At 35.8% G+C, this 22,272-nt stretch overlaps 1 protein-coding gene across 2 annotated transcripts in view; it reads left to right on the top strand.

Annotated features, from left to right (window-relative positions):
• RNF128 (ring finger protein 128) overlaps positions 1–22,272 on the top strand; it is a 79,179-nt gene that overhangs the window by 52,781 nt on the left and 4,126 nt on the right. For both annotated transcript variants that reach the window (XM_004440446.3, XM_004440445.3), the window contains exons 2-6: positions 1,303–1,550; positions 11,959–12,030; positions 15,323–15,405; positions 16,292–16,388; positions 17,201–17,369. In XM_004440446.3, the coding sequence (XP_004440503.1) occupies positions 1,303–1,550; positions 11,959–12,030; positions 15,323–15,405; positions 16,292–16,388; positions 17,201–17,369 (669 nt within the window). The remainder of the gene's footprint in view (positions 1–1,302; positions 1,551–11,958; positions 12,031–15,322; positions 15,406–16,291; positions 16,389–17,200; positions 17,370–22,272) is intronic.

The following is a 22,272-nucleotide window of genomic DNA, read 5'->3' as shown; positions in this document are numbered from 1 at the left end:
TGTAATAATACCGTATGAATATACTTTTTGAATTAGTAACTTCAAGTAAAGAGAGGATCTTGATATTTTGAAGACTTCAGCCACTGGGGACCATAAATTTAAGGGATTACTTGGGTAATAATTCTGCTATGTACATTGCCGTTTAAAGTTTGTACTCTTAATTTGATCATTGAAATTGTGAATACTATTTTCATATTGTACTTTTGTATTTAAATTCTAGTATAAAGGGCCTTTTAGAGTCATGTGTGTGTTTGGTTGTGTTTATTCCCGATTGGAGTTTGATCATTAACCAAGATTGGTACCTTAACCTAATATCAGTGGGAGGTTTCTCTTGTTTGTAATCTCTTAACATTCAAAGAACTCTGTTCTTTTGCTTAAGATTATTAGTCTCAAGTCATATAAACTAGAAGGAATACATACCTTGATAAGCATTGGAATAGCATGAGTAATCTGACAATCTCACAACATTGGGAAAGATGATGGTTGTTCTTTATTTTTTCGCAATGTTTATATAGTCGGGGGGTAGAGAGGGAGGTATTACAGAGATTAGGCTTTTAGACTAAGACTTAGACTATTAGACTATGTAATAAGCTTAGTCTAATTTCAGGCTTGACTTTAGTTGGTGGTGAATAGAAACATACACTTCTATTGATTTTACATGTTCTATTCATTACTAACCTGATTAGGTCTGTGCAAAATCTTAGAGCACCTTGGACGAATTTTATATTGCTTTGAGGATAGGAAAATGGCACATGGATATATATATAGATTGTACATTTGGGCTTGTAAACATTATTTGTCTCAAATTACTAATCCTGGTATGTAAATTCTTTTACATTTTAGTAGTGAGCTCATGAATAGTCTATCACCTTATAAACTGAGAAATATATAGTTAAATATTTCTGTCTTGCCCAAATCTCAGATTCCTTAGGATGTAAGCCCAATTCTCTACCACCCAGGGGACTATTTGTCTTTAAGAAAGACTTATATAAGAGGCAAATTGAACCCCAAACTCAATACTGTTGAATTATAGGTGGTTAACCTGAGGAGAGGAGAGGTATTTGTTATACATATATCATAGCTTCTTTACTAAACTATGAGTTCCTTAAGATCAATAAGTCTCGGCATGTTTATATCCCTTATAACTTATATATGCATAGTAAGTGCCCAACAAATGTTAATTGAATGAATGAGTATTCTTCCTTTGTCTCATTGAGAATCATTTAAAATCACTTTAGCAATTGGATTTTTATACTAAGAATGCTTTACCAAACTAAAACTGAATTCCTTTCTATTTTACAGGTGCAGGAGACATTGTTGCCATCATGATCGGCAATCTGAAAGGCACAAAAATTCTACAATCTATTCAAAGAGGCATACAAGTAACAATGGTCATTGAAGTAGGGAAAAAACATGGCCCTTGGGTGAATCACTATTCAATTTTCTTCGTTTCTGTGTCCTTTTTTATTATCACGGCAGCAACTGTGGGCTATTTTATCTTTTATTCTGCTCGAAGATTACGGAATGCAAGAGCTCAAAGCAGAAAGCAGGTTTGTAATGGTCCTTTCTTCCAATTTAAAAATATTTTACAGTTTTAAGTGTAGTTTCAGTGTCATACATTTTAATATACTTCACTTGCTAGACAATGATCCATGCATAGGTTTTATAAAACCTGGTAGTTTTTTTTTTTATTTTGTTTATTTATTTCCCCCCCAAAGCCCCAGTAGATAGTTGTATGTCATAGTTTCACATACTTCTAGTTGCTGTATGTGGGACGCGGCCTCAGCATGGCCGGAGAAGCGGTGCGTCGGTGCGCGCCCAGGATCCGAACCCTGGCCGCCAGCAGTGGAGTGCGCGCACTTAACCACTAAGCCACGGGGCCAGCCCAAAACCTGGTAGTTTTTAAAAGTATGTCAGCTTCCATCCTCTCAAATCTTTTATTTCTAGAATTTGTCTATGGCCTTAATCCTGCCTGATTAAGTCTTCTAACACCTCATTAAAGAGCACAACCAGCATTTAATTATACATGAGTATAAACACATATGTTCTCTTAAATATTTTTCTAAATTACAAAAGCATTTTATACTCAATATAGAAAATTTAAAAATTAGAAAGTACAAGGCAAAAAACCTTCACTCAATACCCCATATACAAAAAACTGTAGTCGCCACCCAAAGATAACCACTATTATTTTACATGTATGTATGTGACTGTGCATGTGTGTATTGGCATGTGGGGGCAGGGCTAGGAAGAGAGACCAGGCTGATTATCATGAGAAGGCAGGTTTAAAGATCAAATTGTGCATGATATGGTGCTAGGCTCCAAACAGAGTCACATATTCATAATTTCTACCATATTTTAACAACTGATGTATAAACAGGTACAAAATATGGAAATAATAGAGCAAAAATACCAAAGCATCATTGAACAGGGAAGTACCTATGGTTGTGTGGGATTGACCCTACCACCTTTAAACAGCCCCTCATCCCCCTGTGACCCCCCCTCCATGGTCACTCCCATGCATACATCTTCAGTTCCCTTGGCCCTTCTCTTTGTTATACTTGCTGTTAAAATCCAACCCTGGTTAAATCCTACTTCACACCTACTCTATGCCTGCACTCTGCATAGCTAAAGTAGCTGAAAAATATTGACGTCTATACAGACTGATCTCACTTTAAATTTATGACCACAAACTCAGTGAGCCCTTAATGCTGCCGAACAATCATACTATGTTTTCTTAGCCATTTCCTCTCCTGCTTTCCTAGGTGACTAATCATACATGTTCCTTTCTCCTTAAACCTCCAACACCTCCTCCAACTTGACTCTTAACTTGTATTTTGGATCTTATTTCACCAAGAAAATTGAAGTAATCAAAAGAGTACTTCCATAAGCTCTCACCACATCTACCCACCCATCTGCATCTGTATCTATATCCTATATCCTCTGCCTTGTCTTCTGTTACTGTGGACACACAAACATGCTATTATTGCTTCCATTTTCAAAAGAACTTCTCTTGACCCCAGGCCATAAACCTTGGAGTTATTCTTTATTCCTCTCTTTCTCTCTCACTTCCCATATAACCTCCATCAGCAAATCCTGTTGGTTCTGCCTTCATTATATACCCAGAGTCCAATTCCTCTCACCACTTCCATCGCTTCCACCCTGGTCCAAGCCTCCATCATTTCTTACCTCCTCCCCTAGTATTCTTTTTTTTTTTTTTATAATTTTATTTATTTATTTTTTCCCCCAAAGCCCCAGTAGATAGTTGTATGACATAGCTGCACATCCCTCTAGTTGCTGTATGTGGGACACGGCCTCAGCATGGCTGGAGAAGCAGTGTGTCTGGTGCGCATCGGGATCCGAACCCAGGCCGCCAGCAGCGGAGCGCGCACACTTAACCGCTAAGCCATGGGGCCGGCCCCTCCCCTAGTATTCTTAATACAACAACAGGATGGTGTGCCACTTCTCCAGAACGTTCAGTAGGAATTTAATGCTTTCAGCTGATCATATAGTAGGGTCAAGAATTCTTTCTCCAATAAGCAAAGATGAACCCATTTTATTTGGGAGTGGAGCAGCAGCAAAGATTTCTATATAGCAGGACAGTTAGTTGAATTTAGGAACAGACAAGAAATCAAAATCCTATTATAAAAACTTCATAAATATTAGACACCAGTATGTGGTAATGAGTGATAATTATCTCAATGTTTAAACTAATTGACTTCTGTCCTTCTCCTCAGAGAAGCAGCTTATCACATTGGTGGCAGGTTCAGCCTGTTCCTAGCTGTGGTCAAAAGGATGTTTAAAATTCTCGTGCCAGGTCATTCAATAGTTTCACACTGTGTTAATATTTGACATTTGTTTATTGTGCTGTTTTTATCTCTGAGGTTGGAAAGAAATTGGTATCCACTATGACTAACTACTCAAAGGTTATAGTTACAATGTTTGGTTTTCATATGTTTATAGTGAAATATGTATTTCTGTATTCTAAGTGCTATAATAAATCTCTTAACATGGCATTAAACCCCGTCGGCGAGTAATAGAGTTTATAAAGAACTGCCTGGTGTTGCACAAGCTCTATTAGATATTTAACTCTGGTCTCATTGTTCATTTAAGTAATTTTGGATAGTTTATAATATATTTTATGAAAATTAACTTCTGTGCAAATGATCAAGAACAGCATTAAAACTTCTCACCTTTTAGAGACGGCTTTTGAGAGTGCTTCTTTCACTACTTAATGGGCTATATCTGTTTCTCCTTTGGTGACTAAAGGATTGAATATATGACTGATAATCCCTTTTGCTTATAAATATTTGAGACTACTGGAATGCCTTTTACATGTTATTTAATTTTCCTGACTTCCTATTTATTTTTAAAGGGCAGAGCTTGATACATATGATGGTTATAACTATCACTGAATGTTTGACTGCCTTATCCCCATTTTACTGGTGGAAATGATAATGAAACTGAGTTATGGAAACTTACTTTCATTAGAATATGAGGAATTTATTAGACTATTCAGGAATTTCTTCCCCCTGAACCATTATGACATATAGTATTAGTGTCAGGCAAACTGATGACTGTGTAACCATAAATTTTGATGACCAAAATGCCCAAATATAATGGGCAGCACATAGTGGCCATATGCCTGACATGTCATAGTATTATGTGTAAGAACACATATCATCCCTGTTTTTGTGGATAGAAAGTTTTTAAACAAGATGAAAAGTATCAATGGGTTGTGAATGAAAATAACATATTAGGCATTATATAGTGGATTTGCATCCCCACCAGGAACAAGCCTAACCTGAGACAAGGAAGATTATGGAAAACCTTATGACATGCTAAGATTTAACTGAATTTGGGAGTGACCACTATACACTGGACTCTGGCATGAGACAGTCAGCATTTTGGGGTACAGTGCATGTATCCTAACTGTACTCGAGCAATAATACTCAATGGCAACAGGGCATGTGTTGGATTAAACATTGCCCGGTGAAACAAAAGAGATCTCTAGGTGAAATAGGAGCTGGCCTAGGTGTAATGGAATAAGCTGAATTTACTTTTAATGAAGAGTGACTCTCAGAAGAAAATAATTTACTCACTGAAATGGACAGATTGGAAAGATTCTTCTTCCAAGAGGAGGGAAAAGAATGAGAATCCACTTGGAAAGATGATAAAGCTTTGATAATACGGTCACACATACCCAATACATAATGCTAGAGAATGCTAGCACTTAAGACTGGGAAAGAGCATATACTCTGACACAACAGGGTCTGTTAACTATTTTACTTCAAATGGAGGCCCAAGTAGCCATGGGGTAATGGCCTTCCATTTTTAGCTATGGAAGCTCAGGGAGAGCATTTTTGAGACACGTGCAGATCCCCAAATTTATGGAAATTTTCTAGTTGAAATTGTAACTTACATTGATAATCTCTGACTGATCTTGACCAAAGTATGGGCCAAAATAAGACTAGCTGGTAGGAATAGGAATAATACTGAGTGATACCCATGTATTCCCCAGGGGAGGGAGATGGCCTTGCTGTACCACAGTCAATGGGAACCTATAACTATATAGTAATGTGAGTTGAGACAAATGATTGGCTTTGTCCTCAGCTAACATGGGACCTAGAAATTACAGTATCATCACCCCTGGTGGTAACACTTGTCCATAATAATATCTGGTATGCAAAGAACAATTCTTCTAGGAAGGTTTATTAAACACTCTTTGGTACTTCCTGATTGATTTTGTAACAAACCAAACTGAATCATAACCATATTGTGATATGGTGTAACACTGATATTGTTGGTAAGATTCAACTACCTTATATATATGAATCATTTGATAATCAAATGTATTGGGAAATTAAAGTAAAACCTCCCCAGGATGTGATACCAATGAAGAGTGATTGGCCTGAGGTAGAATTAGACTTAATTCATTCCTATATTTACATAGCTCTGTACAGTTTATCACAAAGTTCAAGTGGCCATAGATGAAGGGCGTAAACAGATGATTAAATTAATACATCAATATAAATGTATTTGAAATGATCTTATAGACTGGAAGAATTGATTCTTTGAGCCTATTTTCACCCTTCATTGGCTTCTACAATTATTAGATATACTTATGTTGTTCTTACTGTACCTTATGTATAAATGCTGTACTAACTGTTAGAAGCCTAAATAACTATGATATTTTGTTATTAAAAAGACCTTGACCAAGAGCGAGAGGATGGATTGTGAGGAAAGAGATAACACAGTAGATCTAGTTGCTTACTCCTTGCAAGTCTCCAAGGGAACCATGATTGGCCCTTGGCCAACCCTTGGAATGTGGCCTTCAAAGTGTTCTTTATGTTGGTGGTTGATGACTTTGTTACATACACCTGGATCAATGGACCATGTTGTATAAGCTTGTCATGGTTGCTTGGTGCAACAATCAAGATTGATGATATGCACCTGGTTTACTGTTGGGGTCCTGAGTTTTGGGCAACATGGCCAGTTGCTAGCAGGATTACCTAGTTACCAGCCCCTCCACCTGAGCCTCAGACCCTGAGACTCAAAGTTGCTCCCTAGGAAGAGATATGCCACACATGTCCTTGTAGTTCACTGCCAAAGAGATAGCACTCCTGTGTGGTCTCAGATGAGGAAAAACTAAGCTACATTAATATGTTAAAATTTGTCCCTGAACTTAAAGCATGACTAAAAATATCTGAAATATTTCTGGTTACATTAGGTTTTCTCTACTAGTACTTGAAATTAACTGGAAGATTTATCAGGTGTCTGCATATGCTATTAATATATGCACATTTGTGGTTGGTGTGTTTGTATGTATGTTTCTGATCCTGCCTAAATTTGAGAATTAAGTAGAGCCTTATACAAAACTATTATCTTGGCTCTTATATAAGAAGAGTAAATTAAACAAATTCTTGTCTGAGTAGGACCTAGTTTTATAGTCTTTCTCTGACTTTCTCACTGAACAAAAAGAAGCTCTTATAATGGGTCTCAGGACTTTTATATATTCACTTACTCTAATTTTATATTTATATCACTAATTCTAAAGGTTTTGATTGTCTTTCTTTGAAAAATGCTATAATCTGAGCCGTAACCTACCTACCAGCTTGAATTCCCTCTTTCCTCACTGCTCTTCCTTACAGTGCACTTCCTCACACTGTTCACAGTGATCACCTTCATGCAAGTGGTCTGCACTCCTATTTATTCCCAACTGTGTAGTTCCATACTATGGGAAGCTGTTTTATAGCCTGCACCTCCTCTTTCCTTTAGAAATACTTTCATTAAAATATTATGCATAAGTTTTTGTTGGAGAAAAAATAGATTTCTTTCAGTTCTCATATATCAAAACAGCCACATGACTCAGACGTTGATTTTGGTCACAGAAATATATCTGAGGAAAAGAATCCTCTTACCATAATTCTTGATTTTAATATCCTGTTTTATAAATTCTGAGCCAAATTTTTGTGAAAATTTTTATTTTAAGAAAGTGGTGACTTGAGTGCAGGAAAATCTAGTTTGCTTATATCCACCCTCCTTTCTTGCTTTTGCACACCCTTCCCCCATCAAGTAATTGGGTTTGACTACATGCCTAGTGTCATTCATGTGGATTTCAGTTAAGCTAAAAGCTGAACACCTTGGGACCCAAAACCAGGCTGACAAATCACCAGACCATTTATTTTACTTAATTGGATATAAATACACAAATGAATTAGGTGGAATATCTTTGAATTCACTATAATTTAAAAATGGAACATTGTAATATAGGATAAGAATTGGCCTGACTTTTCATTTTCAGCCCAAATAAAGTCTCACTCAGAACCAAAAAAAAAACTATATAGCTGAGATTCTTCAGTGACTAGAACGATCACAGCTTTTGAACAGAGTAATGACATTAAGCTTCTGTTAAGAAAATTGGCCAACGACCAAGCTTCCTTGAATCGCTCTTCAACTCTACTGCCAAATGTTCTTAGACTAGCTATCTCTTAGGATTGGGAGGCAGAGGGGAGAGTCTGTTGGTATAAAACACTTATTTAAAAGAGTTCCCCAAATCACAGTAAGTAACCAATTTAGGACGGATTTGAAGATTGGAGAATAGCTGACTTTGAGGGGTTTTTTCTTATTTCTTTATCTTCTTCGCAAGGAATGTGAAGCCTTTTAAAGGCTTCTTTGCTATTACACAATGGAGGCAGTGTACGATAGTGGAGAGAGCATGGACTTTAAAGCCAGATAGAACCTGAGCTTGAATTGAATCACAGCTCTGCAGCTAGCCAGCTGCCTGGACTTTAGTAAATCTTCTGAACCTTCTCTTTTATATAAAATTTAGATATTAAAATACCTATACCATAAGGTTGTTAATGATTCAACAAGATGATACACGTAAAAAGCTTAGGATTGAATCTGACACATGGTAGGAGCCCAATACATGTTCTCTAAACCTTTCCTTTCCCAAATTTAGTGGAATAGAGGCTTTTAATGAGTAAAACTGTGACTTGGATGAGAAAGTCATGAAAATCTGTTTTTATTTTCTAAATTCAGGAGCTATTCTTTGAGCAACTACTAGGTACTATGGGAAATTTTTAAAAATGATTAAGACCCAGTCTTCTAGCTACTTACAATCTAGTAGGCAAGAAAGACACATGAATAATATAATTACAGAATATGATGAGGTAGAAACAATGTGCTATTCAAATTTATAAGGTAAGAGAAAATTCTGAAATGGTGAAGAGGCATTGAAAAAGTGTCCAATGTAATTTGTGTAACAAAGTAGATATATTCTTGAAGTTCTGTTTTTTAAGGAATAAAATATAAATTACAGTTTGCACTGGGGCATATTGTCTTTAAATGTTGAGGCGTATTTGGGCACCCAGAAGTTTGTCTTAAATAATATTATCTAAACATATGTATTTAATATAAACTACTTGGTCTTAATGTTGTTCTCATATTTCAGTTTTCAGAGGAATGAATGCATCTTGGAAACTCTTGCTATCAGTGTGACAGTGAACTATTTTGAGTACTAATTGTAGTTTTGCGAGTGACCTTCATTCAAGCTCTAAAAATACAGTTTGTGCTTCTTACCAAAATCATGTGTCTTACACTCATATTTAAAGAAAATGGCTTTTCTTTTCCTTATAAAAGCTCAGTAGAAGTTATTGGAAATATCCAAATTTACTTTTAAACAAATGTTTTTATTCCAGAGCTACTTCGTTAAACATTGGTTGGTGCTACGCTGCAGATCCTTTAGAGTTGCTTAGGATGTTCTAGCATCTTGGATTTTGCCCCATATTTTTTTATTCCCCCTCACTTTTTTTTAGCATTGTTTTTAATGTAAGGTCTACTGTTCTTATTGGTATAGACTTGAACATTACATTTAAAGCTTGCCTTCGATCCCACCCCTCAAATTATATTTGCGTTAGTCTTGGATATAATTAAAGAAAGTTACATATTTTGCATTCATTCCTAATAAATTGATAAGCACTAGCACTGGAGACTCAGGTATTTATATTGTGTTGAATTGAATATTTTGAAATGAGAAATTAGACTATATAGACAATCAAGTAAATACACTAGAGATGTATCACTTCCTTGTGAGTACATTTCCTAAGTTGTGTCATAGTGCTTATTTCTTAAACCTAAGTCAGAAGTGCTTTAAAGACAAAGTATAAAATGATTGTCAAAGGCTTATCATCAACTACATTTTTTTCTTTTCCCATTTTCTCTTGTTGGCTCTATTTTTTGTCATTTGCATTTTTCTCATCTTGGTGTCTAAATAGCTCATGATCTATGTGAAAAGAAAGTAGTGACGTTCGGAAGTCTAGGCCAGGGCCAGGACCCTGTGGGCATGCTGGTTGTTCACTGTAAGGACTGGCCACAATTTGACAGACAATAGAATCCAGAAGTTAGAAAAACTTCAAAAGGTAGCTAAGCTATGGATGGATGTATTGTAAGGAATCTTGGAATATGAAGAGCCGAGTTCCAGTACCAGTTCTATCATTTAGAGGCTGCATGCCCTTTTGGATGAGCTATTCTACTTTTCCAAGCCTCCACTTGCTCATCTTTAAAATGGGGATATTATCTCCTTCAGGGGGTTGTTGCAAGGATTAAATGAGTTAATAGATATCAAAAATAATTTTTAAATTATAAAATAACTATGGATATAAGGAAGTAGTAGTACTAGTGGCTACCTTGGTATCAGGGGAAGGAACACAACTCTGGGCTTCAGTGAAACTGACACTAACCAACTCTGAAAGAAAAGAAATAGTTTGGCTGGTAATCTCCTTGGCATTAAGCCAAATACCTTTCACAAAATGATGTTTTATATAGGAAACAGGTTTGGGCATTAAGGAATTTCCTCGCATACCTATCTATACTCGTGGATTATTCCCTTCCAAAATATATTTGTTACAGATATGTATAAACATGTTACAAGAAGCCATTATGCTTATTGATGAATAGTACTTTATATTTTCATTTAATAAACATTTTATTGAGTGTGTCTGCTATATGCCAGACATTATTCTGGATACTTTACTTACATTATCTCTAATTTTCACATAATCTAGGTGTCAAGTGGGGGTCTCCCTGTTGGGGATGGAGGGAAGATACCTACAGGGGGATGAGGAGGCTGTTTACATTCTCACAATGACCTCTGGTTCTGAGTGCCTCCTTTTTGCTGAATTTCGATTAAGTTTGTTCATTTTACAGTTCAAATTGGAAGATTGCTTATCATCTTGTCATGTTGCACATGCTCTCTCTATATTCCACACAGCATCCATCCAGGTGTGAAACCTAGCCTCTTCGATTTACACATGTATTATATTCACTTGAGGCATTTGTGTATATGGTAGATTTTACTGAAAGGGAAGGAAGGATTTATTTGCAGCATCACAAATAACCAAATTAACATCTTAACACCTGGGATTTTTTTCCTCTGGCCAGTTCACCCCGCTTAGAGGGACAGTCTCTCACTGATTACTCTCTCTCTCATCTTTTGCTCACATCTTTGATTACTCCCTGTACCCCAACTTCACTTCTGATTCAATTATGTAAAATATTTTAGTCCTTATTCCTGAAATGAGCCTTGGGCTTGCCTATGCATATCCAGACTCATCTAGGTATAAGCTCAGTGGAAAAAAAAAAAAAAGGCTTACCACTTTCAGTCTCAGAATCTACCCTCCTTATAAGGCAGTAATGGTTATAAATAGCATTTTTTTTCTAATACCAAATAACACTGTAAGCGTTGGTATTATCCTCATTTTATAGATGAGTAAAAAGCTCAAAGAATTAAATGACTTGTCCAGGATTAAAGTCATATTTTGAATCTAGGTCCATTTGAATCCAAATCCTGTGTACTTTCTACCAAACAAGACATGATTCAAAAAAGAAATTAGACAAGATGCACTTTAAGGTCCTCTGAACTTGAAAATAAGAAATTGCTTTGAAAAATCATAGCACCTGAATCCATTTGGAATAGGAACATGTAGCTTTACCATTGTAGTCCAAAGATGCTGTTTAAGAACGTAGAGAAACATAATAAGTGAAAACTTTCAGTGATTTGAAAAATCCTGCCTGATATAAGATAAATGGGACATTTATTATGGTTAATTAGATGTTATCTTTTAAAAGTCATTTATGCATTGATTTTACCTAATAAATATTTATCAATCCTTTCCACCTTTTTCATTGTATTTCTTTTAAAATAGTTTTTCTAGGGCCGGCCCTGTGGCTTGGTGGTTGAGTGCGCGCGCTGCAATGCTGGTGGCCTGGGTTCGGATCCCGGGTGCGCATTGAGGCACCACTTCTCCGTCCATCCTGAGGCCGGGTCCCACATGCAGCGACTGGAAGGATGTGCGGCTGTGACATGCAACTATCTACTGGGGCTTTGGGGGGAAATAATAAAATAAATAAAATCTTTAAAATAGTTTTTCTAATACCTGCTGTTTTTTATTACAGAGACAATTAAAGGCAGATGCTAAAAAAGCTATTGGAAGGCTTCAGCTACGCACACTAAAACAAGGAGACAAGGTGCATTTATGACTTTTAAATTCTATTTGTTTTAAAGCAGTGCTTAGCAAGCCATTTTTAAAGCTAAATGTTCTTCCAAAGTATGCTTTTCATTGGAATTTATGAATCTTATTGCCTTTTTTATCTATTTGATACTGGAGGTAGGCTGAATAATGGCCCCCAAAGATGTCTAGGTCCTAATCCCTGGAACCTGTGAATGTTACCTTATATGGCAAAAAAGACTGTGCAGGTCTAAGTTAACGATCTTGAGATGGGGAGATTATCCTGGATTATCCAGGTGGGTCCTAAATATAATCACAGTGTCATTATAAGAGGAAGGAAGTGGGAGATTTGACTGTAGTATAGTAGGAGATGTAACAAGGCAAGCAAGAGGTTGGAGTGATGCGAGAAAAGGGCCATAAGCCAAGGAATGCAGACAGCCTCTAGAAGCTGGAAAAGATAAGGAAAAGGATTCTTCCCCGAAGGCTTCAGAAGGAGCACAGCACTGCCAACACCTTGATTTTTAGACTTTTGATTTTCAGAACAATAAGAGAATAAATTTGTGTTATTTTAAGCCACTAAATTATGGTGATTTGTTACAGCAATAACAGGAAACTAATACAATGCTTCAGTACAACTTTACTTGAACATCCATTTTCAGATTTAGAACAGTTGAAAGCTACCATTGATGTGTGAAACATGTATCAAAAATAGCTATAGAACTTATTGAAATAAAAAATACCATTTATAATAGCACCAAAACCCTTAAATACTTAGGTATAAAGCTTACAAAATATGTGCAAGATCTATATGCTGAAAACTGTAAAACACCAAAAAAAGAAAGAAATCAAAGAATACCTAAATAAATGGAGAGATACATCATGTTCATGGGTCAGAAGACTCACTTGTCAAGATGTCAGTTCCCCCCAATCTATAATCTATAGATTCAATGCAGTTTCAGTTAAAATCCTAGTGGTATCTTTTGTAGAAATTGACAAGTTTGTTCTAAGTTTATGTGGAAAAGCAAAAGAACTAAAATAACCAAGATAATTTTGATAAAGAAGAACAAATTTGGATTACTCACATTACCTCATTTGAAGAATTATTTTCAAGCTACAGTAGTCAAGATATTGTCGTACTGGAGAAAGGATAGACCTTTAGATCAATGGAACAGGAGAAAGAGTCCAGAAATAGACTCACGCGTATATGATCAATTGATTTTCAACAAAGGTGCAAAGGGAATTCAATGAAGAAAGGATAGCCAGTTGTTGGCTCTCTATATGCAATGATTGGATATCTGTAGGCAAAAAACTGAACCTAAATCCATACTTCATATACTTCTGTAAAAATTAATTCATAATGGATCATAGACCTAAATATAAAGCCTGGAACTATGAAATTTTTAGAAGAAAACTTTGGAGAAAAATATCTTCATGACTTGGGTTAGGCAGATTACTTAGATATGACAGTAAAAACAAGTCTTTAATGGACTTCATTAAAGAAAAAAATGAGAAATTTTGTTTTATCAAAATTAAGAATTTTTTCTCTTTGAAAGACACTGTTAAGAGAATGAAAATACAGGGCCAGCCCCGTGGCCTAGTGGTTAAATTCAGTGCATTCTGCTTCAGCAGCCCAGGTTTGGTTCCTGGGCACAGACCTACACCACTCATTGGCAGCCATGCTGTGGTGGCGACCCATATACAATGTAGAGGAAGGTTGGCACAGATGTTAGCTCAAGGCAAATCTTCCTCAAGCAAAAAGAGAAAGATTGGCAACAGATGTTAGGGCGAATCTTCCTCAGTAAAAAAAAAAAAAACAGAGAATGAAAATACAAGCCACAGACTGGGAGAAAATATTTGCAAATCACATATCTGATAAAAAAAAAAAACGGATTCAGAATACATAAAAAAACTTTCAAAACTCAACTGTAAGAAAACAACCTAGTGAAAAAATGGGCAAAAGAGACATTTTAGCAAAGAATAAATATGAATAGCAGAAAAGTACATAAAAAGATGCTCAACATCATTAGTCATTAGGGAAATGCAAATTAAAACTACAACGAGATACCACAGTACATTCATTAGAATGGCTAAAACCAATACAACTGACGATTACAAGAGCTGGCCAAGATGTGGAAATAACTAGAACTCTTATGCATTTGCTGATGAGAATGCAATGTACAGATAGTTTGAAAAACAGTTTGGCAGTTCTTTATGAAGTCAAATATACACTTTCCAAATAACCCAGGAATCTCACTACTAGATATTTACCCTTGAGGAAAAAAATATGTTTACATAAAAACATGTACACAATTGTTCCTAGCAGCTTTATTCATAATTGCCAAAAACAGAAAGAACCCAAATGTCCTTCATCTGGTGAATGGATAAACAACTGTGGTACATCCATATTCTGGAATACTTTTTAGCAATAAAAAGGAGAGGGCTCTGCTGATAGATCCAACAACATAGATGAATCTCAAATGCATTATGTTAAGTGAAAAAAGCCAGACTCAAAGGCTAGATAATGCACAAGTCCATTTATATGACATTCTGGAAGAGCCAAAACTATAGGAACTGAAAACAGATCAGTGGTTGCCAGAGGGTGGGAGTGAGAGAAGGGGTTAACTACAAAGGGGTACAGAGGAATTTGTTGGGGTAATAGAATTATTCTATATCTTGATTGTGGTGAGGATTAAGGGAGTGCATGTTTGTCCAGACTTGCAAAACTCTATACTAACAAGAGTGAATTTTGCTGCATGTGAATTATACCTTAATTTTTTTTAATGGGAAAACATGGCTATAAAACTTGTACAAATGGCATTTGTGAATTCTAAAGCCAGGAAAAACAGTTTAAATCAGTGCTACATGTTTCTCTTTGTACTGTTCCTCTTTTGGTTGACTTTATTCTTTTACCTTTTTTAAGTCTAAGTAATTATATTTCATTTTCAAATTTCAGTTATACAATACAGTATTATCAACTATAGTCACCATGTTTTACGTTAGATCCTCAGACCTTATTCATCTTATAACTGAAAGTTTGTACTGTTTACCAAACTCGCCCTATTTCCCCCACCCCCCAGCCCCTGGCAACCCCTTTTCTACTCTTTGTTTCTATAAGTTTGACTTTTCTTTTTAGATTCCAATTAAGTCTAAATAATTTTAAATCACTTATTGAAACATAGTCATTTAGTGATATGATGTTCCTCCTTCTGTAGGAATTTATGCAATTTAAATACATGTATATTCTGATCTTGCTCTGTATTTTAATGTATTTTTTCTTATCCATCAGAGTAACAATAACTATTTGCTCATAGGAAATTGGCCCTGATGGAGATAGTTGTGCTGTGTGTATTGAACTATATAAACCAAATGATTTGGTGCGCATCTTAACTTGCAAGTAAGTTTGATTTTCTTTTATGTCATCAGTAAGAATAGCTGATTTACAAAAATAATTGTAATGGGGGGAACTATTTTGAATGTTTCCAAATTGATATAAAGAGAGTGTCTATTTTTAACTTATTTTCATTTAAATATAGGTGAATCCTTTATTTTTTAATATCATTGAAATTGGTATAAGGCTAAGTTTCCATAATCTAGTACAATTTGGAAAGTAGTTCCATATGAAACTAAGAACTTAGCACCACAATTTTATATATATATATTTAATTTAATTATTTAATTTAAATTCAATTATTTAATTTAATTTAAAATCATTCTAACAATCCTATTGAGGAAAAAAATAAAATAAAATCAACTTATGAGCACCTATTTGGAAGTCTTCATTCTTTAGTTTTTTATTATCCCTCTCCTGAAAGTTGTTCTTAACACTCTTTTAGCTATTAAATAGTGGTGTTCTTGGAACGTATCATATTGCCTAAAGTTTCAGCATTATGTTGTGCTCAGTACTATATTGTACTATATTATTGAGAATGACTAACTGTACCATTTTATAGTTAGAGAATGGCAAGATAATTAGGTTCTGAAATACTGAACAAAGTCTTAGGTCAGGTAGCATCTTAAGCCATTTTTCAAGTAATTAGTATTGAAAATAATTTTTTTAAGCTAGGGTAATGAGGCTTTTATATTTACAAGTATAGTATTATGAAATTTCCAAATTTTTTTTCTGTGGCTCCTTCTTAGTATTTATGCTGTAATAGTGTGTTTAAAAGAAAAAAAAGTCATCCATTAAAAGACGAAATACAATTACAGGGTAACCTGGTAGTATATTAGGCACGTGCTATTTTACAACTGACAACTAAATTATGTGTTTTTTCCTACATTAGCCATATTTTCCATAAGACATGTGTTGACCCATGGCTGTTAGAACACAGGACTTGCCCCATGTGCAAGTGTGACATACTCAAAGCTTTGGGAATTGAGGTAAATAAACATTGCTAAACTATTTATATGAAGGAACTTAAGCAGTGTGTTATTTATGTACCTGGACCTTCAGGAAAATAACATACTTATTATTTAGCTATGTAATGTACTAGACTTACAGTTTATACTGAAAATGGGACCTATTTACATCATAGTGACAGTGAGGTGCCATGTTGGACCACCTCCATTTTCCTTCTTCCTCTCTTTCCTCAAATGTACTTATTGTTTGGTTGGAATGTGAAGTGATGGCCATATAAACTACCAACTGGCTTCTGATACCCCTTCCTGTTTTTTACTCTCTTACTATTGCATACTGACCAAACTTCTAATTAAATGAGCATGTATAGTTTGAGAAAGTACAATAAATATTAAGTTATGTTTGGTAAATGTAAAAATCTACCTAGTTCACAGTATGCACAACAGAAAGTTGAGCTCAACAAAATCTTCGTGACTTTAGGAGATACATGGGTGACAGTGATTCTCAATTTCCCTAGGGGACAGCATTCATTTTTTTTGAGTGCCTACCTTGTACCAGGCATTATATTACGAAGTGCTGGAATCACCCAGATAAACATGTCAGATGTTAAGGCAATCTGCCTGTAACATCTTTTACCCCATTGGTGGACCCAGTTACTGCAACTGCTCTGGCTGAGACCAGCAAGAGATTTTTGTGATCATCAAAAGGGATTATAGGTTTAAAAGGTTAAGAAGCATTGCTCTAATAAGTCACCTATGAAGAAATTTTATAATGATATTTCAAGGAAAAGCATGTACTGTAAGAGTCTTTTAATTTCTTCAAATGCTTTCCAAAGGTGGATGTTGAAGATGGATCAGTGTCTTTACAAGTCCCTGTATCCAATGAAACATCCAATAGTGCCTCTCCTCATGAAGAGGATAATCGCAGTGAGACTGCATCATCTGGATATGCTTCAGTTCAGGGAGCAGATGAACCGCCTTTGGAGGAACACGTGCAGTCAGCAAGTAAGCACCATTCTGAGGGGCAATGAGTGCCCCACAAATGATCCATTGTGGATCGTATGCCCAGTACCCCTGCTTTTTAGCATTTGTTCCATTCATCCCTTAACACATTCCAGATTTTTTCTAATACTAATGATGCAATGCAGGATGCACCCCTACCTTAATTTAATATATACATATTCAAATGTACCTGAGACAGATGAAATGCATCAGGAGTGGGGATTATTCACAGAAGAAAAACATTTTTTATTGGAAAGCTTCTCTCTGATGCATTTAAGTGTTGGCTTATTAACTTACAGAGGCTAAAGAGAAACTTTAAACTTTAGAAGCCATTGTTTATTGCAGATCAATCAGAAATTAAGATAAAGGAGTCCTGAAATGATAAAATAGAATTCAATTTACAAAAGCTTGATTTATACACAACTTCTCAGGAACCCATCCTTTGCACAGTTTGGAAATCGTGCTTAAGAATGATATGTGCTGCCACCTGTTGATTATTTACCATGAAATGAACAAACCACGGAAACTAAAATTGAATATATTATTTTGAAAATTCATGTGAATCACTATTGCAACTTGGTGATATCATACCAGTGGAGAAATTTTAGGGAATTATATTACCTTTTTCCTTAGAAAGAGAAAACCCCTATATAAATTATTTTCCCTTTCTTGAACTTCTACCTTTTTCATGGTGTTTGTTGGTTTGATAGTTTTTTCTCAATCCTCATTTTGAGATAACCTAATTCTGGCATAAAAGTAGAAGAAAAACTAAGTGTCAGGATGACTTGTGAGAGTTTCAGCTTCCTATGACATAAACCTTTGTCCTCTGTAGGCTTATCAGTGCCATAAATACCATTTCTGAAGAAATCACAAGGAATACTATCATGCAAAAACAAACTTCATATTTCTTGTAATCTTATCTTCAGACCTCCTAGAGGACAAAGTAGTCATAAGAATCTTAAAAATCTGTGGGTTATTCTACCTGTAATAGAGAATCATTGTCTCTTTGCCCCAGATGGTCTTTTGTTCCCATTACTGTGTGGTAATAGAATTCAGTAAAGATAAAGGAGAGTGTACAGGATAATTCAGTTTATTGCTAGGCTTGTTTAAAAAAGTTCCAACCTACTTCTTTTGTATTCTGTTCTTCTTGTGGAGGAGGGTGGTAAGCAGAATTGTTTTTGTAGAGAATTTGAGAAGTAAATGAAATGATGATCTACGTTCTTCCTCCTGTATTCTTTATCTGGATAAATGGCAGTAATACCCATTCAGGTGCCTCAAACCAGAAACTAGGGAGATCCTAGATTCTTCCCTCTTCCCATTCCTATTGATTCAATATCTTTCTTCTCTAATCCATCCCCTAATTTCCAACCTTAATTCCACAGTCTTAGTTTGAGCCACTATCTTCTCTCTGCCCATTCCTTCCACTCTTCCTCCCCCAAGAAATTGGGGAAGCCCAGTCTAAATGTTGTTCTTCCTTTCCAACTTGCCCCCGTTTGAGAAGCCTCCCTTGACTCATATGTGTGGCTCCACTGTCTGTTTCCATAGAACTTCTATCATTGCACTTATTGCACTGAATTGTATTAAAACTTTTAAAAGTTCCTTTGGGTAGGGACAGTGTCTTATTATTCACTGTTGTATACTCTGCACCTAGCACAGCCTGCCACATGGTAGATACTCAAACAAGTGTTGCATGAATGATCACATAGAATAGATTTAATTTTATCTAAGATTATGTATTACTAGTTTGGGTATCTTGCCCATTAACCATTGATTATTATGGTGATAGTTGATTTAAATAACTTTGTAAACATACAATTGATTAGTTCATGTCTGTGTGTCCCATCGTTGTGCTAAGTTCTATTAGAGCACTGGTTTTCAAACTTAACCATACATCAAGTCACCTGGAGGGCTTGTTCAAACAGAGCGGCAACCACCAGTTTCTGACTCAGTAGGTCTGAGATGGGGCCTGAGAATTTTCATTTCTAATAAGCTCCCAGGTGATAACGATGCTGCTGATCCAGGGACCACACTTTGGAGAACCACTGAATAAGGGCCCTAGTTCTTAACCATGGCTGCACACTAGAATCACCCAGAGAAACTTTAAACGTTACTGATGCCTGGGTTCTGCCCTGGAATGGTTGAATCAGAATCCATGAGGGGTGGGGCCCAAGCACAGGTATTTTTAATTTTTTTAACTTTAATTTTGAAATAATTTCAGGCTGACTGAAAAAAAGTTTCAAAAATAATGCAAAGAATGCCCATATACCCTTCACCCAGCGTCTCCAAATGTTAACATCTTACACACAACTATCAAAACCAGGAAATTAACTGGTAAAATGTTATTAACTAAACTACAGATCTTACTCAAATTTCACCAATTGACCCACTAATGTCCTTTTTCTGTCTGAGGATCCCACATTGCATTTCTTTTTTTCTCTTTTTTTCCTAGCTTTATTGAGATATACTTGACATTTAACATTGTGTAAGTTTAAGGTGTACAACATGATGATTTGACACATGTATATATTGCAAAATGATTACCACAGTAAGGTTAGTTAACAAATCCATCACCTTGCATAATTATGAATTTGTGTGTGTGTGTGGTGAGAACATTTAAGATCTGCTCTCTTAGAAACTTTCAAGTATGTAATACACTGTTGTTAACTATAGTCACCATGCTGTACATTAGATCCCCAGAACTTGTTCATCTTATAACTGGAAGTTTGTACCCTTTGACCAACATTTCCCCATTTCTCCCACCTCCCAGCCCCTAGAAACCACCATTCTACTCTCTGTTTCTATAAGTTTGGGGTTTTTTTATTTTGATTTTTTTTTAGATTCCACATATAAGTGAGATCATATAGTATGTGTCTTTCTCTGTCTGACTTATTTCACTTAGCACAATGCCCTCAAGGGCCATCCAAGTTGTTGCAAATGGCAGGATTTCCTTCTTTCTCATGGCTGAATGATATTCCATTATACACACACACACACACACACACACACACACACACCACATTTTCTTAATCCATTCATCTGTCAGTGGACACTTAGGTTGTTTCCCTGTCTGGCTATTGTGAATAATGCTGCAGTGAACATGGAGCTGTGGATATCTCTTCAAGATAGTGATTTCATTTCCTTCGGATAAATACCCAGTAATGGAGATTGCTGGATCATATGGTAGTTCTATTTTTAATTTTTTGAGGATCCTCCATACTGTTTTCCATAGTGGCTGCACCAATTTACATTCCCACCAACAGTGCACAAGGGTTCCCTTTTCTCCACATCCTGGCCAAGACATATCTCTTGTCTTTTTTTTTTTTTTTTTAAGATTTTATTTATTTATTTTTTTCCCTCCAAAGCCCCAGCAGATTGTTGCATGTCACAGCTGCACATCCTTCCAGTTGCTGTAAGTGGGACGCGGCCTCAGCATGGCCGGAGAAGCGGTGCGTCCGTGCATGCCCGGGATCCGAACCCGGGCCGCCAGCAGTGGAGCGCGCGCACTTAACCGCCAAGCCACGGGGCCGGCCCTCTTGTCTTTTTGATAATAGCTATTCTAACAAATGTGAGGCAATATCTCATTATGGTTTTGATTTGCATTTCCCTGATGATTAGTGATGTTGAACATCTTTTTATGTACCTGTTGGCCATTTGTATGTATTCTTTGGAAAAATATCTATTCAGTTCCTCTGCCCATTTTTTAATTGGATTATTTGTGGGTTTTTTTTTTTGGTATTGAGTTGTACGAGTTCCTTGTATATTTTGGATGTTAACCCCTTATCTCATATGTGGTTTGCAAATATTTTCTCCCATTCTATGGGTTGCCTCTTCATTCTGTTGATTGTTTCTTTTGTGATGTATAAGCTTTTTAGTTTGATGTAGTCCCATTTTTTGATTTGTACTTTTTGTTGCTTGTGCTTTTGATGTCATATCCAAAAATCATTGCCAAGACCAATGTCAAGGAGCTTTTTTCCCTGTGTTTTCTTCTAGGAATTTTATGGTTTCAGGTCTTATGTTTAAGTGTTTAATCCATTTTGAGTTCATTTTTGTAAGTGGTGTAAGATGTCCAGTAAGGGGTCCAGTTTCATTCTATTGCATGTGAATATCCAGATTACCCAACACCATTTATTGAAAAGACTTTTTCCTATTGAGTGTTCTTGGCTCCCTTGTCAAACATTAGTTGACCACATATGCATGGGTTTACTTCTGGGCTCTCAATTCTGTTCCATTGATCTGTGTGTCTGTTTTTATGCCAGTACCATATTGTTTTGATTATGATAGCTTTGTAGTATAGTTTGAAATCAGGAAGTGTGATGCCTCCTGCTTTGTTCTTCTTTCTCAGGATTGCTTTAGCTGTCTGGGGTCTTTTGTGGTTTCATATGAATTTTAGGATTGCTTTTTTCTATTGCTGTGAAAAATGCCATTGCAAGTTTGATAGGAATTGTATTGAATCTACAGATGGCTTTGGGTATATGAACCTTTTAACAATATTAATTCTTCTGATCCATGAACACAAGATATCTTTCCATTTATTTGTATCTTCTTCAGTATCTTTCATCAGTGTCTTATAGTTTTCAGAACAGATCTTTTACCTCCTTGGTTAAATTTATTCATAAGTATTTTATTGTTTTTGATGCTCTTGTAAATGGGATTGTTTTCTTTATTTCTCTTTCAGATATTTCATTGTTAGTGTATAGAAATGCAACTGATTTTTGTATGTTAATTTTGTATGCTGCAAATTTACTGAATTCATTTATTTGTTCTAACAGTCTTTTGGTGGAGTCGTTAGCATTTTCTCTATATAAGATCATGTCATCTGGAAACAGTTTTATTTCTTCCATTCCAATTCAGAAGCCTTTTATTTCTTTTTCTTGACTAATTGCTTTGGCTAGGACTTCCAGTACTA

This window comes from Ceratotherium simum, chromosome X (assembly GCF_057802395.1).
Source record: "Ceratotherium simum simum isolate JZ-2026a chromosome X, ASM5780239v1, whole genome shotgun sequence".
Taxonomy (NCBI): Eukaryota; Metazoa; Chordata; class Mammalia; order Perissodactyla; family Rhinocerotidae; genus Ceratotherium; species Ceratotherium simum.
The sequence above is the reverse complement of the archived record's forward strand: the minus strand, read 5'-3'. Positions and strand labels throughout refer to the sequence as shown.